This window comes from Bos grunniens, chromosome 4 (assembly GCF_055505025.1).
Source record: "Bos grunniens cultivar Pamir isolate PY7600 chromosome 4, Bosgru_T2T1.0, whole genome shotgun sequence".
NCBI lineage: Eukaryota > Metazoa > Chordata > Mammalia > Artiodactyla > Bovidae > Bos > Bos grunniens.
In genome coordinates this window covers 52992199-53009247 of record NC_141168.1, presented here as the reverse complement: position 1 = coordinate 53009247, position 17049 = coordinate 52992199, and the positions used below count along the sequence as shown (strand labels likewise).

Below are 17049 nucleotides of genomic sequence, written 5' to 3'. Positions count from 1 at the left end.
TGAAGGTTAGTATACACACACACACACACACACACACACACACACGTGCAGGGCTTGCCCCAAGGGCTCTAAGACTACAGGAGAATTAATGGGACTAAATCACCAAAATGTGACAAGACACTTTCACGGTGGTAGAACCAGTTCTGAGGTTTCTTCACCTTCTTGCCTACAGCAAGGCAAAGCAGCTACTCTGTTCAGATCCCTAAAAGGTGGGCGGTGCCTCTCCTGGACTGTCGGCCACCAGTACAAGGATGTCAAAAACCCAAACGAGCAACCTAGCCACTTCCGACAGTGGCCCACCGGCGGCTCTTGGTAGACGGCCTTGTGCTCCCCAAACTTCCCGGAGATCGCTGGCGGATTCCGTGCTGCCTGAACTTCTTGCAAGGGGCCACCTGGAAGAGCAAGTGTCTTAAAAATGAATAAGACGAGCTGCGCTCCCACTGCTTCGAAGCGACTGGTGTGCTAGTCTAAAATAAAAAGGTTTCTGTCTGCAAATCCCGTTTGCTCCCCCGGTAATCCATCCCCGCCCCCAGTCCGGCGTGTTCGACCCGTACAGCTGTTTTTAATCCCTACTTTTCTCACTTGGCGTCCCCGGCTAGCGTTGACCAGACGTGGAGCCACTTAGCGTTTCCTCCTCCCCCTGCCCGGGTCTGTCCTCCCTCCGCCGTCTCCTTTTTCTCCGCCTGCATCCCCGGGGGCAGAGTGTGGGAAGAACGAATTTCCGCCCGGTTTGCTCTCCACTCGCCGACTTGGGTCCCTTCCGGACGCAGCCTGCACACTCCCGGCTCCTCCCGGGGCTGTTCCACCGAGGTTGCGCTACCGCTCCCGCACCCGGAGCGAGGAGGCGCGGGCTGCTGGGGCTAAGCCGCCGGGGCGCAGCAGCCAAGCCGCGCCCGGAGGAGCTCTTGGAAGGGCTCCCGCCTGCAGCTGGGGAATCCGCTCGGCAGGGAGAATCCGTGCCAGGGAATCCAGCTCTCCGGACTCAAGCTGCAAACAAAAAGCTCAGGTCTTGCTCCCTCCCTCCGTCCCCCCACCCCCAACCCCGACGCGCACCCGGAGAAACAGTTTTCGGCAGAAATGCAACAAGTAGCACCCGGAGCTCGCAGAGCGCCCTGCGCCGCCTGACTTGGCCCGGCAAAGCCCGCCTGCAGAGACCCGGGCCAGCCACCGGACAAAGGGCGGAGGAGGGGCTGGACAGCACTGCGAAGTCCGAAAGAGGCCATTTAGCGACTCTGGCCAGGCCAAGGGGAATGCAGAGGAGACACAGAGCCGGCGGGCCAAGAGGACGATCCGGCCGCAGCACGCAGGGCGGGCGGCGATGGAGGCTGCCCGCGCCGTGCGCTTCCTGCTCGTGGTGTGCGGCTGCCTTGCGCTCCCGCCGTGGGCCCAGCCGGTGTGTCCGGAGCGCTGCGACTGCCAGCACCCCCAGCACCTCCTGTGCACCAACAGAGGGCTCCGAGCCGTGCCCAAGACCAGCTCGCTACCGAGCCCACAGGACGTGCTCACCTACAGCCTCGGAGGCAACTTCATAAGCAACATCACGGCCTTCGACTTCCACCGCCTGGGGCAGCTCAGACGGCTGGACCTGCAGTACAACCAGATTCGCTCGCTGCACCCCAAGACCTTCGAGAAGCTCTCGCGGCTGGAGGAGCTCTACCTGGGCAACAATCTCTTGCAGGCGCTCGCCCCGGGCACCCTGGCCCCGCTGCGCAAGCTGCGCATCCTCTACGCCAACGGAAACGAGATCGGTCGCCTCAGCCGCGGTTCCTTCGAGGGCCTGGAGAGCCTGGTCAAGCTGCGACTGGATGGGAATGCCCTGGGGGCGCTGCCGGATGCCGTATTTGCCCCCTTGGGCAACTTGCTCTACCTACATCTGGAGTCCAACCGGATCCGCTTTCTGGGCAAGAACGCCTTCGCCCAACTGGGGAAGCTGCGCTTTCTCAACCTCTCTGCCAATGAGCTGCAGCCCTCCCTACGCCATGCGGCCACCTTCGCACCGCTGCGCTCCCTCTCCACCCTCATCCTCTCGGCCAACAGCCTGCAGCACCTCGGGCCGCGCGTCTTCCAGCACCTGTCGCGCCTCGGCCTACTCTCACTCAGGGGCAACCAGCTCACGCACCTCGCGCCCGAGGCATTTTGGGGGTTAGAGGCCTTACGCGAGCTGCGCCTGGAGGGCAATCGGCTGAGCCAGCTGCCTGTGGCACTGCTGGAACCTCTGCATAGCCTGGAGGCGCTGGACCTGAGCGGCAATGAGTTGTCCACTCTGCACCCCACTGTGTTTGGCCGCCTGGGCCGGCTGCGCGAGCTCAGTTTGCGCGACAACGCGCTCAGCGCCCTCTCCGGGGACATCTTCGCGGCCAGCCCGGCCCTCTACCGGCTGGATCTAGACGGCAATGGCTGGACCTGTGACTGCCGGCTGCGGGGTCTGAAGCGCTGGATGGGCGACTGGCACTCACAGGGCCGGCTCCTCACCGTTTTCGTGCAGTGTCGCCACCCCCCGGCCCTGCGGGGCAAGTACCTGGATTACCTGGATGACCAGCAACTGCAGAACGGGTCTTGCACAGATCCCACATCCTCGGTTCCCCCGATTGCCGACAACAAGCGGCGGCCTCTACCCACAGCTCCAGGGGAGGAGGTGGCGCCCCCTGCAGGTGCCCTCGCGGAGGAGCTGCTACCGCAGCCACAGCCACAGCAGCGGAGTCGAGTTCTGCCAGGGATGGCCTGGGATGGAGCAGCCAGGGAGCTTTTGGGTAACCGCAGCGCCCTAAGGCTGAGTCGGCGGGGCCCGGGCTTCCAGCAGCCGGGTTCCAATGCCGCTGCTGCCGCGGGCACGGCGCCACACCCGCTGGACCTCCTCGAGAAGCCTGAGCGGGCACGTCCGACTCCGTCGGATCCTGACCCAGCGGAACCCACCCAGACGGCCACGGTCTCCTATGCGCCAGCCGGCGACCCCTGGCAGCACGCGGCGAAACAGCGCCTAGCGGCGCAGCAGCAGGAGAGCGCCGCCCAGTCCGACGGCGGGGTCGGCCTGCCGCCGCTGGTATCCGACCCATGTGACTTCAACAAGTTTATCCTGTGCAACCTGACGGTGGAGGCAGTGGGCGCCGACAGCGCCTCGGTACGCTGGGCTGTGCGCAAGCACCGCAGCCCAAGGCCGCTGGGCGGCGCGCGCTTCCGCCTGCTCTTCGACCGCTTTGGCCAGCAGCCTAAATTCCACCGCTTCGTCTACCTGCCCGAGCGCAGCGACTCGGCCACGCTGCGCGAGCTGCGCGGAGACACCCCCTATCTGGTGTGTGTGGAGGGCGTGCTCGGTGGTCGGGTCTGCCCGGTGGCTCCCCGCGACCACTGCGCGGGGCTGGTCACCCTGCCAGAGCCTGGGAGCCAGGGCGGTGTTGACTACCAACTGCTGACCTTGGCCCTGCTGGCCGCCAACGCACTGCTGGTGCTCCTGGCCTTGGCGGCCTGGGCGTCGCGCTGGCTGCGGAGGAAGCTGCGGGCCAGGCGAAAGGGCGGGGCTCCCGTCCACGTTCGCCACATGTACTCTACCCGACGACCTCTGCGCTCCATGGGCACTGGCGTGTCCGCCGACTTCTCTGGCTTCCAGTCGCACCGGCCGCGCACCACCGTGTGCGCGCTCAGCGAAGCGGACCTCATCGAGTTCCCGTGCGGCCGCTTCATGGACAGTGGGGGCGGCGGCGCAGGCGGCAGCCTCCGGCGGGAGGACCATCTCCTGCAGCGATTTGCCGACTAGGTAGATCCAGGGCCTCCAGGGGGTGTGGAGACTATCTCCTTGGCCTGGGGAGCCGCCTATCCGCGGGCCCCAGCAACCCACCTCAGGGGAAGATCTCTTCTTATCAGACCTTCTCTTTTCTCCCTTTTGTACATTTGCCAGAAGGGCCAAAGAAGACAGATAGCAGCTAAATCCGCACCACCCCCCAACTCCCGAGGCTTGCTCATGAAGTAAATGGTTGGTGTTGGTGGTCAAGACCAAGAATAAGGGACAAATGGATGGTGGGGTCAAGAGACTGGAAGCCTTCTTTTCTACGCTGGTGCAGCTGTGAGAATGGACTTTTTTAATGCAGTAGTCTGGCCTCTGGGGTAGAAAAGGGTGCTCGTTGCCCCCTACGTGGCCATGAAAGAATTGGATGCTTGTGTTTTTGTTTATTGGAGTTTCTATTTAAGGGAAAAAAGAACGTATTACCATTACAAAGGTAGCTTGGCAACTGACTCCACTGGTCTGGTGGTCTCTGCCAAGAAGGGTGACGTTGTAAACTGGTGGTGAAGTTTAACACACTCTTGGAGGAACTCTTGTTGACTGATAGAACGTTCAGGATAACTTAATGTTTAAATAATTAGAGATGCTACTTTTTTTTTTTTCAAAAAATGTGAAGATTTCTGAAATTTAACAAACTGACCAGTAAACTCAAGGACCGTTTTAGTTGAGCAGGGCAGTTCAACTATTTTCCTTTTAACATTAACACCAGGAAAACATGTGCTGACCTTCGGGTTAACTAAGATTACAGAGTTTCTCAGGAGGAGGCTGCATGCAAGACTTCTCTGTCGGGGTTGCTCCTGTGGCTTTTTTAATTTTATTTTTTAAACTTACATGTGGAAAAGGAAATTTCAATGCCAGACTCCATAAAAGAATGTAAGGTGTGCATAACTGATGACCCCATAGAGAATGCCATCGTTGTAGTTCACTTTACCACATCTCTGATGACCTGTCCAGGTTGGAAAAAATGTGATGTGGTACTTCTCATGTTTTTATCAGTAACATGCAGTTGACTGTGCCATACTTCTCTTGAACTGCACAGTTAAGTGATCAAGGTAATTTCCTGATAGGAGGTGAGCAAAAGGTGACTTGCAATTGATAGTGTAATGTTTGATCACGTTATTGTCTTATATGAAAGAATGGGGGGGGTGAAAAAAATGTACATCAGTGGTTGTATGTTTCTACTAAAACCAGAAGATTGTTAGGAATACTTAAACCTCACTGTGAAATAATTATATATTTTGCAAATTAATCCCTCCACTACCCAGTGGTTTTTTTCCCCCCATGTTACTAAAACTTACCTTTTAGTTGATAATTGCAGTATTTTTAAAAAATGTTTTTGTTTTAAGCTTAGGGTTAGTCTTTATTTGTTCAGTTGTTTTCAACTCTTTGGGATACTTTCATTCCTTGATATTTATGAAGTAGATGTTTATCACTAGATGTAGTGCTTTGGTTTACATGAATAATTTTGTGTGTGGTCTAAACACAGTCACTTAGAAGATGTACAAGATGGTTATATTCATCGTGGTTACAGATTCATTGGCGGCAGGGTGCTGGGCAAGCCACTGCAAAGGTGCTAAGGCTAACAGTGAATTTTCTGTTTAGGGCCTTAAGCCCCCGAGGGTCCTGAAGACTCAGGGAATCTGTCATATTCCAGAGGTCCTTCAACCCCGCTTCACCCCTTTTCCGTTTCGTCTCCACTGAACCAGGCCTGCCTTGTCCCAACAGCTGAGTAGGAACACAGGGATTTAAATGAACTGATCTTTGTTTATGTTCAGATGAGTAAATGTCCAGACCACTTAAAGTACAGCTGCTTTTCTGGCAGTCTTATCTGTGGGGCCCAAACTTAATAAACCACAGGAAATAGACTGTCATTCTTAGTTTGTGGCTGGGGCTTGCTTCAGATTCTGAGCCTTGGGAGAAGTGGAATTTGCTCTTATTTGCAACCTTGTGGTTACCTTGCACCTTTTGTGCTCCTAGCTTTTTCACTCAGAGAGCAATTGCATTTCTTAGCTCTTGCTTTTCTTACCCAGCGATGTAATAAAGTGAGTCCCTTTGAAAGTCTGAAACAGACCTCTGGTTCTTCCCACCACCTACCCTTTCAACTGCAAAAATCACTGAAAATGGTTAATGCCTGAATCCATGTAAAAACACTTTCACTGGAAAGTCTTTCAGTGGGAAATGAATAAATGTTATACATTGTTATGTTCAGTTATGTCAATAAACCCACTTACTAATGGAGATGTTTTCTTGGAGTTTCCAAATATTTTACAGCCTTTCATAATGGTACACTGAATTTTTATACAGCAGTTTTCATCAATGAAGATGAAACAAACTGGAAGTCTTTCTGTCCTCTTTCACTGTCTTTTAGTTTCCATTTCCAAGTAGAGTGTGGACTTTCTTTTTAAGAAATGCTTGTGACTTTCTTCCCAAAGAAACAATGAGATGGCTTTAGAAGCAGGTGGTCCACCATGATGTGAAAATGCTGTCAGAACACCAGTGACAGTAAAATAATGGGTCTCAGCAGGTTCCAGTTGTTTAAAAAACACTGAATTAAAAGTCAAGCTCTTAGACTCTCAAGGTCAAAAATAAGAAATTTTCTTGACCTAGAGGCCATCTTTGCCATTAAAAAGTACATGAAAAATAAAATTCCTAAAGAAAAAAAAAAACTTTGTGAAAGTTAGGAGTGTTCAGTTAAAGAGCCATTGATGCAGGCTGGAATGTGTTGGGGTCCTCAGCTCAGCCAGTAAGATTATTGCTTTCATAAAGCAGATCATTTTATGATGCTGCCAGGTAGTAATTAGCATGTGTTCAGAACACCTTCACTAATTTGCCAAACACCTGGTTTTTCCCAGAAGTACAGTAACATGGGGAGCTACTGCATATTAAGAAACTATTACAGTAGACACTGGGTTACCTGGTATTTGTATTTAACCACTCCCTCCTCTGCTTCTGAGACTTGGAGATAAGTGACCATGAAGCATTCTAGTACCACAAATGCATTCAAAATTCCAGGCCATGACCCAGGATCAAAACATTCTTATAGGCCTCCTATCTTCACCATCTCAGAGAATTATAGCATCACTAAAATTCAGAATGATTTTAAGGAAGTGATGAAAGAATTTTAAGTCATCTGAGATTACTTTCTTTCTGTTTACTTAATCACTTATCCTGGGTCTTGACTGCATAGCGCTATTTTAAGGAATAAATAAGTAAAAAGCATTAGACAGCACCAGTTATAAGGCAGAACTTCAATAAGCAGTTCTTCAATGTACCAATAATACATAACATGTATTATTGGTATTGTTGGTAGCAGTATGACCCTATTGGCAGGGTATGACACATTTAGAAGTTATATGATACATTTTAGAAGTTTCATGGGTAGGTGATATGCTTAAGCCCTTAACCAATCAAAATTCAGATAATACTACCAGTGACTCTTCCCTCTCCTTGTTTTGGTTAATTGAAGCTCTTCTATGATTTGGTGTGGAAGGATAGCTCTTGAAATATTTTCTCACTATTTAAAAAAGAATATACTAGTATTTGAGCAACATGTCCTATGTTTATTAAACTCTTGACATAAATTAATTCATCTTTTAGATCAGAACTAAGACTGTGTAAATGGTCTTGCCGTTTACAGCGCCCCACTACTTCCCATTAATTTAGTGATAGCATCTCCAAGTGTCCTTTACACTTAGTTTACTTAAAAGGATACTTTGCATTCACAAGTGCTTTTTCTTAGGGATTTAAGGTCACTTTATCCTTCCCAATCATCTGGCAAATAGTATTCATTTTGCATGGGAAACAGAGGTATTTAGAGGTTATACTTACATTGACTACTGAAATAATTAGGGGAAAAAGTAGCTTCCTGATACCTGGTTGCTTTATCTTGGGGCAGAATACCAAAATATCCCACTGCATCTATTTGAGAGATTTTAAGCTACAGGCATTGTGATTCCTTATGGCACAGAAACCGGGCTTTGTAATTTGGCTGTGAACTAGCATCAGACAGACAAATTGTCATGTACTAACACTGTAAGCAACAGCATCTCCTGAATCTGTAACTTCATAAAAATTTGTTTCAAATTCACCAGATTTTCATAAATGCTAGTCCTGTGCCATAGTTAATGCTGAGATAGCCGCATTGTTTTAGGTTAAGACCAGCTATAGCCAAGTAGCAATTATTCACTTTTCCAAGTTAAAGGTTTTGATGAACTGATGCTTACCCTGCAACTAACTGTATACTTAACTCTTAGTATATATGCACACTTTTAATGGTGATCACGCTTTTATTCCTTTTTTTCTCAGTTGTGGTGTCCTTCTAAGGATTTTTACTTTAGGAAATGAAAATGAGTGCAAATAATAACAAATACCCATACTGGTTCAGTTCAGTTCCTCAGTCATGTCCAACTCTTTGGGGCCTAATGGACTGCAGCACGCCAGGCTTCCTTGTTCATCACCGACTCCCAGAGCTTGCTCAAACTCATGTCCATCAAGTCAGTGATGTCATCCAACCAGCTCATCCTGTCATCCCCTTCTCCTTCTGCCTTCAGTCTTGCCCAGCATCAGGGTCTTTTCCAATGAGTCAGATCTTCGCATCAGGTGGCCAAAGTATTGAAGCTTCAGCTTCAGCATCAGTCCTTCCAATGAATATAGACGGACTTTGTTGGCAAAGTAATGTTCCTGTTTTTTAATATGCTGTCTAGGTTGGTCATAGCTTTTCTTCCAAGGAGCAAGCGTCTTTTAATTTCATGGCTGCAGTCACCATCTGCAGTGATTTTTGGAGCCCCAAAAAATAAAGTCTCTCACTGTTTGCATTGTTTCCCCATCTATTTACCATGAAGTACACGACTGAGCGACTGAACTGAACTGAAATGAATGGAACCGGGTGCCACGATCTTAGTTTTTTGAATGTTGAATATTAAGCTAGCTCTTTCACTCTCCTTTTTCACTTTCATCAAGAGGCTCTTCAGTTCCTCTTCACTTTCTGCCATAAGGGTGGTGTCATCTGCATATCTGAGGTTATTGATATTTCTCCTGGCAATCTTAATTCCAGCTTGTGCTTCATCCAGCCTGGCATTTCACATGATGTACTCTGCATATAAGTTAAATAAGCAGGGTGACAATATACAGCCTTGACGTACTCCTTTTCCTGTTTGGAACCAGTCTGTTGTTCCCTGTCCATTTCTAACTGTTGCTTCTTGACCTGCATACAGATTCCTCAGGAGGCAGGTAAGGTGGTCTGGTATTCCCATCTCTTTAAGAATTTTCCACAGTTTGTTGGGAAACTATACCAAAAAAGATCTTAAAGACCCAGATAACCATGATGGTGTGATCACTCACCTAGAGCCAGACATCCTGGAGTCCAAAGTCAAGGGGGCCTTAGGAAGCATCACTACGAAAAAAGCTAGTGGAGGTGATGGAATTCCAACTGCTGCTGCTGCTAAGTCGCTTCAGTCGTGTCCAACTCTGTGCGACCCCATAGACGGCAGCCCACCAGGCTCCCCCGTCCCTGGGATTCTCCAGGCAAGAACACTGGAGTGGGTTGCCATTTCCTTCTCCAAAGCATGAAAGTGAAAAGTGAAAGTGAAGTCGCTTAGTCGTATGCGACTCTTAGAGACCCCATGAACTGCAGCCCACCAGGCTCCTCCATCCATGGGATTTTCCAGGCAAGAGTCCTGGAGTGGGGTGCCATTGCCTTCTCCAGGAATTCCAACTGGGCTATTTCAAATCCTAAAAGATAATGCTGTGAAAGTGCTGTACTCAATATGCCAGCAAATTTGGAAAACTCAGCAATGGCCACAGGACTGGAAAAGGGCAGTTTCCATTCCAATCCCAAAGAAAGGCAATGCCAAAGAATGTTCAATCTACTGCACAATTGCACTCATCTCACACGCTAGCAAAGCAATGCTCAAAATTCTCCAAGCCAAGCTTCAACAATATGTGAACCAAGAACTTCCAGATGTTCAAGCTGGATTTAGAAAAAGAGGAACCAGAGATCAAACTGCCAACATCCATTGGATCATCAAAAAAGCAAGAGAGTTCCAGAAAAACATCTATTTCTGCTTTATTGACTATGCTAAAGCCTTTGACTGTGTGGATCACAACACCCATATATCACCACTCAACAACAGTTCACATTTTGCAGTGTTTGTTTTCAGCCTTAATAAGTGTATTTATTGACAAAGCCCCTGACTGTCTTTCCCAGCTACCATTGTGAGATTGATGTGTGTCCTGACAGTCAGCTCTCCTTTTTCACAGAAGTTATGTTGTGTAAGGTCACAGCAAACATTAAATTATAGTTCAGACACTGAACTATTGCTCCCAGGGGAAATTCAGGGTTAGGTTCCTGTGTGTCTCTGGTCACAACATTTTCATCAGCTCATCAACATATAACCATATTTTATGTGTGCTTCCCGGTGGCTCAGAGGGTAAAGCGCCTGCCTGCAATGCAGGAGACCTGGGTTTGATCCCTGGGTCAGGAAGATCCCCTGGAGAAGGAAATGGCAACCCACTCCAGTACTCTTGCCTGGAAAATCCCATGGACAGAGAAGCCTGGTAGACTACAATCCATGGGATTGCAAAGAGTCGGACATGACTGAGCGACTTCACTTTCACTTTCTGTTTAAAGATACCATATTTAGTACATATCATTGACTCATTAACCTTGAACTCATGGCTCACCACACTATAACCTATGCCTGAAGAAAGTGTATCTAACACATATATTTTCTCCCCAAGACTCATCACAGCCTTTCAGGCCTTCCTTAGGGGCACTAGCCAGCACTTCTGCACTATGCTTGGGAGCCCTTTCAAACCACAAAATCACCAACAAAAAGCACAAAAATTAAAAAAAAAAAAAGTAGCACTAAATAGGGAGAAGGCAATGGCACCCCACTCCAGTACCCTTGCCTGGAAAATCCATGGACAGAGGAGCCTAGTAAGCTGCAGTCCATGGGGTCGCTAAGAATCGGGCACGACTGAACGACTTCACTTTCACTTTTCACTTTCATGCATTGGAGAAGGAAATGGCAACCCATGCCAGGGTTCTTGCCTGGAGAATCCCAGGGGCGGGGAAGTCTGGTGGGCTACCGTCTCTGGGATCGCACAGAGTCAGACACAACTGAAGCGACTTAGCAGCAGCAGCAGCAGCACTAAATAGACTGTGAAAAGGACACTTGTTTAGAGTATGAGATACGAAACAAGAAGGCAAAATGGTGTTTTGTTCAGCACCAGCTCGGAACACACAGGGCCACTCAGATTTCCCACTACTCTGTGCGTGTTGCCCAGCGGCTGTGAAAGTACCGCAGAGCAGTGATTCTGGGGTTACAGATAAATTCAGGTGAGTAGGTGATCTTACAAACAAATAACCTGTGAATAATGAAGATTAACCATACGTTTCATCTCCCCAATCCTTCTCCTGTACCCACTACCCCTTTTGTCAACGCCATAAATTAACTTTTCTATCCTTTGAGCAATCTTTTTTTAAAGTAAAATTGGTACATAAAATTAGCTTCAAATGTACAACATAATCCTTGGATCTTTGTATACAAGGTACACTACAGAGTAGTCACCACAAGAAGTCTAGTTACATCTGTCCTCTGGATCTCAGAGTTCTGTCTGATCTATTTCACTTAGCATGATATCCTCAAACTCCATCCATGTTGTAAAAAATGGCAAGATTCCTTTCTTTTTATGGCCGAGTAATACTCCACAGTATATGTATATCACATCTTCTCTGTCCATTCATCTGTTGATGGTCACTTAGGTGGTTTCCATATTTTGGCTGTTGTAAATAATGCTGCAATGAACATAGGGGTGCACTTTTCTTTTTAAGTTAGTGTTTTTTGTGTTCGTTGAATAAATAAATACCCAGAAGTGGGTAGCTGGATAATATAGTAGTTTTATTTTTAGCATTTTCTCTTTTGCATGGCAACCACATAGGTGTGGTTGTATTGTAGATGATGGTGGCTCTGGGGGTGTGTGCTGAGGATGGAAGTGGAAGGGTTGCTTTCTTTTTTTTTTTTAGACAATTTTAGTTTGGTATTTTCTAGCGATTGTCTCTGAAGTGTTTGCTCTTTTGCTACATGTGCACAGTCTCTGTGTCTTCTTTGGTGCTGTTTATCATACATTAAAAATGTACCTACTTATGTATCTTTTCTTACTTTTGCACATTTACTACTTCCCCAATTTTCAGGCAGTGTGCCACAAAAAGAGGAAAAGCCTAAGTGCATCCCAGGCCTAAGTACATGCGGGGGTTAAGTGCATCCCTGATCCCATCTGCTGTATCCCCTTTTCCAGTTCATTCAATTTTATTAATTTATGTTCTTATCTTCATCATCATTCTCAATGTTCTCCTTGCTTTTGATCTCTTCTTTTTCTAGTTTCTGAATGTAAAATCTTTAGTAAAATTACTGTGACCTTTTTTTTCTACTAATATAGTCATTTGATACTATAAAGGTCATCAAGTTCCCTACAGATTTTGTTATGTTGCATTTCAATTTTTACTCAACTGAAAGTATTTTCTGATTTCCAGATGGTCTCCTGTGACCCTTGAATTATTTAGAAGTTCAGTTCAGTTGCTCAGTCGTGTCCGACTCTTTGTGACCCCATGAACCACAGCACGCCAGGCCTCCCTGTCCATCACCAACTCCCGGAGTCCACCCAAATCTATGTCCATTGAGTCGGTGATGCCATCCAACCATCTCATCCTGTGTCATCCCCTTCTCCTCCTGCCCTCAATCTTTTCAGCATCAGGGTCTTTTCAAATGAGTCAGCTCTTCGCATCATGGGGAAGTGTGTTGTTTAATTTCCAAATATTTGGAGATTTTCCAGACATCATTCTGTTGTTGATTTCTAGCTTGATTCCTTTGTGGTCAGAGATTTCAATTCTTTAAAACTTGTTAAATTTTGTTTTATGACCCAGAATACTTTCTGTATTGATAAATGTTCCATGTGCACATGAAAAGAATTTATATATTCTGCTATTTTCATGTAAAGTATCTTGTAAATGTTAAGTAAACATAGCTGGTTGATAGTATTGTTCAACTCTACTGTTTTGTTACCGATTCTTTTGTCTACCTACTCAATTAAGATAATGAGAAAGAAATATGGATTTGTCTATATCTCTTTTCAGTTATCTCATTTTTTGTGTGTATATTTTGAAGTTTCCTGTTTTGGATTGTCGTATCTTGTTATATAATAGTCCCTTTGTATTATATAATGTCTCCATCCCTGCTAAAAATATAACCAGTTCAGTTTTTTTTTGAGGGAAATTTTATATATATATATATATATACATACACATATATGTATGTATATATACACACATATATAGATGTAAAATAATATATACACTTACATATATAACATATTGTGATACATATATGTTCTCTTTAAAAAAATAATTTCTGGTGCCCTGTAATTTGGGTGGTAAGTCCCAGTTTCTGTATGATACTGTACTCCTGCCTGAAGAACTTCCTTTAACGTTTCTTGTAGTGAAGTTCTGTTTTTTTCAGGAAATGTTTTTATTTTACAAGAATTTCTTTTGTGGGGGTTAGAGATTTCTTCATTGACTTTTGCTTTTCTTTCAGTACGTTAGAAATGTTTCCCCACTGTTATCTAGCTTGCTTAGCTTTTGGCAAGGGGTCTGCTCTAATTACACTGGATTCTCTATATAATGCCTCTCTTTGTTCTGGCTACATTCAAGATTTTCTCTTTAAGTTGTCTTTCAGCAGTTTGCTTGTGATATGTCCATGTGTTTAAAACATTGTTCTAACTACTTACTTCTCTCTGAGCTTCTTGCATCTGTGGTTGTCTTTCAGTAGTTTTAGGAAATTGAGTCATTTGAAATAGTTCTTTAAATATTTCTTCTGTCCTGCTTTTTTTTCTCTCTTTTTTATCTGGAAATTTAATTACACGTATGTTAGACTGCTTGATTTTGTCCTCTTGGATATTGTGTACTTTTTTTTCTTTTACACATTTAAAATCTTTGTAATTCTACTTAAACCATCTTTATTGGCCTATCTTTAAGTTTACTAATCGTTTTCCAACTGGTTGCAGTCTGCTAATTAGCCCTTTAAGGAATTATTCATCTCTGATACCTTTTTTTCCTAGCTGGGTTTTTTGTTTTTTTGTTTGTTTCTATTTGTTGAAATTCCATATCTGTTCATGCGTGTTGTATAATTTTCCAGTAGATCTTTTAATATATTGATTCTTAGTTATAGTAAAGTTTCTGTCTAATAGTTTCAGCATCTAGACATCTCTGAATCTAGTTTTATTGATTGGTTTTTATTTAGCAATAGGCTATTTTTCATGCTTTTTTATTCTAAGCATTGTAAGTCTTGTAAGTTTTATTTGAATGCTAGATTTTATGTCAGAAGAATACTCAAGACCGAGACAAATATTCCTTATGCCCAGAGGAAGAGAAAACTCTTCTGTCAGGCTACACCAAAACAGTACTTTAAAAATCATCTCTAAGTAATTTGGCCTTTATGTGTTGCCTGTTTCTCTTATTATGTGTCATACATCAAGGGCAATGCCCAGAGTTACATTATTCTTCTGTAAATATTTGATGATTGACATGCAGTCCATCTCACAGCCACAATTGCTTCCCTCTGTATTGACATGGATGGGTCACTATCTTGCGCTATGAGGTTAGTTCTTACCACTACTGTGTAAGCTCCCTTAGGACAAAAATCCCATTTTGCATTTCTCTGTTTCTCCATAGAGCCTGACTAGCTTCGAGTTCCTGGCTACCTGCTTATTGATGAGTTTACAAGGCAGTTGTTCAACCTTTCCCTCTAAGACACGCATGCCAGACTGTTCACCTAAGTCATATGCACTCCTGTGCTGAGGCAAGTCATTAAATAGCTGTAATCCCACCAAATGTACATTTATATAAGAACAGTTGAAAACTGATTTGGGTGCTGGAAGATGGTATGTAAGATAGTACAATATGATCCTACTTTTTCTACCTTTAATATAGGAACATAGTTCTCAAAAAATGAACACCTGGGAAACTTAACATATGTTTCTTCCCTCAGTGTGTTATGTAGAGATTTCATGTTGCTGAGAATAAATCTGGAATTGTGTCCTATTTATGTTGGTATTCCCATCATAGCATATTCCTGCATAGTGCGTTTCACATAGTAGGTTCTCATATATGCCAGTGAATTTTTTTTTTTTAATTTTAAGCATTAGTCCTATTAGGGAGGGAATATGATAGGAGGAATTCGAAGCCTGAGTTTGGGCTTTCTAGGATGTGGAATAGGATATTTTGTCAACACACTGATGTTATTTTCCACCTGGTCCCTGTTTTTTAGTAACTTCTTCCCCCACAAAATTATGACTGAGACTTTAAAAAGTCCAAGGCAAAACAATCATGTTTGAATTTCTTTGTGTACCAGAAAGGCGCAATAAGACAAGTGTTTTTGTGAGATAAGGAATGTTTCAGTGACATGGTGAAGCATGAATTGAAGTGTAGGCCACCAGTCCCACCAGGTAAATGATTATCTGCAGTTGCCAGAGTGAGTAGCTTCCATGGCTGATGAAGCTGCTGACCTTGGCATATTTATCATCATTACCCCAGGGGACAGAAACCAATATCTCTATTCTCATTAATATATATCCATAAAAGGAGACACAGCTAGTTGAAAAGAATTTGTGTGTATAGGTGTTGTGTGTGTGTGTGTGTGTGTTGATAAAAGCGTGGTGGGGTGGGAAGTGAGAAATGGTTGCTTACATTTTCTTTCCTCTTTTAACTTTTTCCTGTTTTTACTGAAAAGAGAAGATGACATCAGTCTCTCATCTGCAAGCTAGAATTTATAATAGATACTCCAGTCTGCAAGACTTCTAGGGGCATAGTTTTTCCTTATAAGGGAGCTGAATAAGGCTGCAAAACATGGATAATCTGTGTTATCATCTCTCAGGCTATGATTGCCATCCGATTAGGGAGGCCAGGGGTGAGGGATGTGACCTTGAATGACGCCGAGGTTGTCTCCCCCAACCCCCTACCCCAGCACGGTACTAACTGCTTCCTGGCCTGGAGTTTGGAGGCAGGCTTCAGGACATGAGTCCACAGACAGCACTGAGCCTGCCAGGAAGCTGTTTGGGAGAAGCGGGTGCAGGTGGCGGGGCTCTAGGTGCTCAGGCCACACCAACCCTGGAACAAGGTGAAGGACATAAAAGAGGTTTTATTTCCTGAACAAAGTGATCGCTCTATGTTTTAGTTTGCTAGGGCTGCTGTAACAAAGTGCCGTGGACTGGCTGGCTTAAACAACAGAGGTGTATTGCTACACAGTTCTGGAGGCCGGAAGTCCAAGTTCAAGGTATCAGCCGGGCTGCTTCCTTCTCAAGGCCATGGGAAAGAACAAGCTCCACATCCCTCTCCCAGCTGCTGGTGGTTTTCTGACAATCTTGGGCTTTCCTTGGCTTGTAAATGCATCAACTCAATCTCTGCCTTCATCTTCATGTGATGCTCTCCCTGTGTGTGTCTAAATTTCCTCCTTTTATAAGGACACCAGTCATTCTGAAGTAAAAGCCCACCCTACTTGGATATGACCTCATCTTAATTGCAGTTACAACTGCAATGACCCAATTCCCAAGTAATGTCACATTGTGAGGTACTGGGGATTAGGACCTCAACATCTGAATTTTGGAGTTAGTGGGGGTACACATCCCCACCCCTAACAAAATTCATCCTGTTGATGGTTGATTCAGTTGGGAGTATTTTCTTGATTATTAAAGGCAATAGGGAAGGGACATGGGAACAGGGGAGGAAATGGTGGAGCAGTTGATTTTTTTTTTTTTCTGACAAAGAATCAGTACCTGGGAGATTGAAGCCTGCAAGGAGAAGTGATAGGATTCCTTCACTGTGCCTCAGGATAGTCATATTTTTGAAGACACAGACAGTATCTGAGTTACAGTATGATCCGTGAGTCAGAGCACCTAAGTCCCCGTAACTTTTCCAAACTCACCAGTGTTATGTGAGTTTCAGCCACCCAGGCAAAAGTACCCAGAGTTCCTGTGTGATGCCTTCAGAAGTTTTGGGGTGCTTTCCTGAAGAGCCTTTCTCCTTTCCTGGGCTCTGGAATATGGTGGGAACCATCTGAGGAGCAGGTCCATTGGAAAAGTCCTGACCTTTCAACCACTTGTTTTCCTAGTAGTATAGTGTTTATGGCATCACTGACTCGATGGACATGAGTTTGAGCAAGCTCTGGGAGTTGATGGTAGACAGGGAAGCCTGGCGTGCTGCAGTCCATGGGGTCACAAAGAGT

The 17049-nt window shown here is 45.6% G+C and overlaps 1 protein-coding gene across 1 annotated transcript; it reads left to right on the top strand.

The window, feature by feature from the left end:
* Positions 1 to 310: 310 nt before the first annotated feature.
* Positions 311 to 6013, top strand: TRIL (TLR4 interactor with leucine rich repeats). Its single transcript, XM_086396413.1, has one exon. It carries the CDS (start codon positions 1319 to 1321, stop codon positions 3749 to 3751), a length of 2433 nt encoding a protein of 810 aa, XP_086252539.1. The 5' UTR covers positions 311 to 1318; the 3' UTR covers positions 3752 to 6013.
* The last annotated feature ends 11036 nt before the right edge of the window (positions 6014 to 17049 follow it).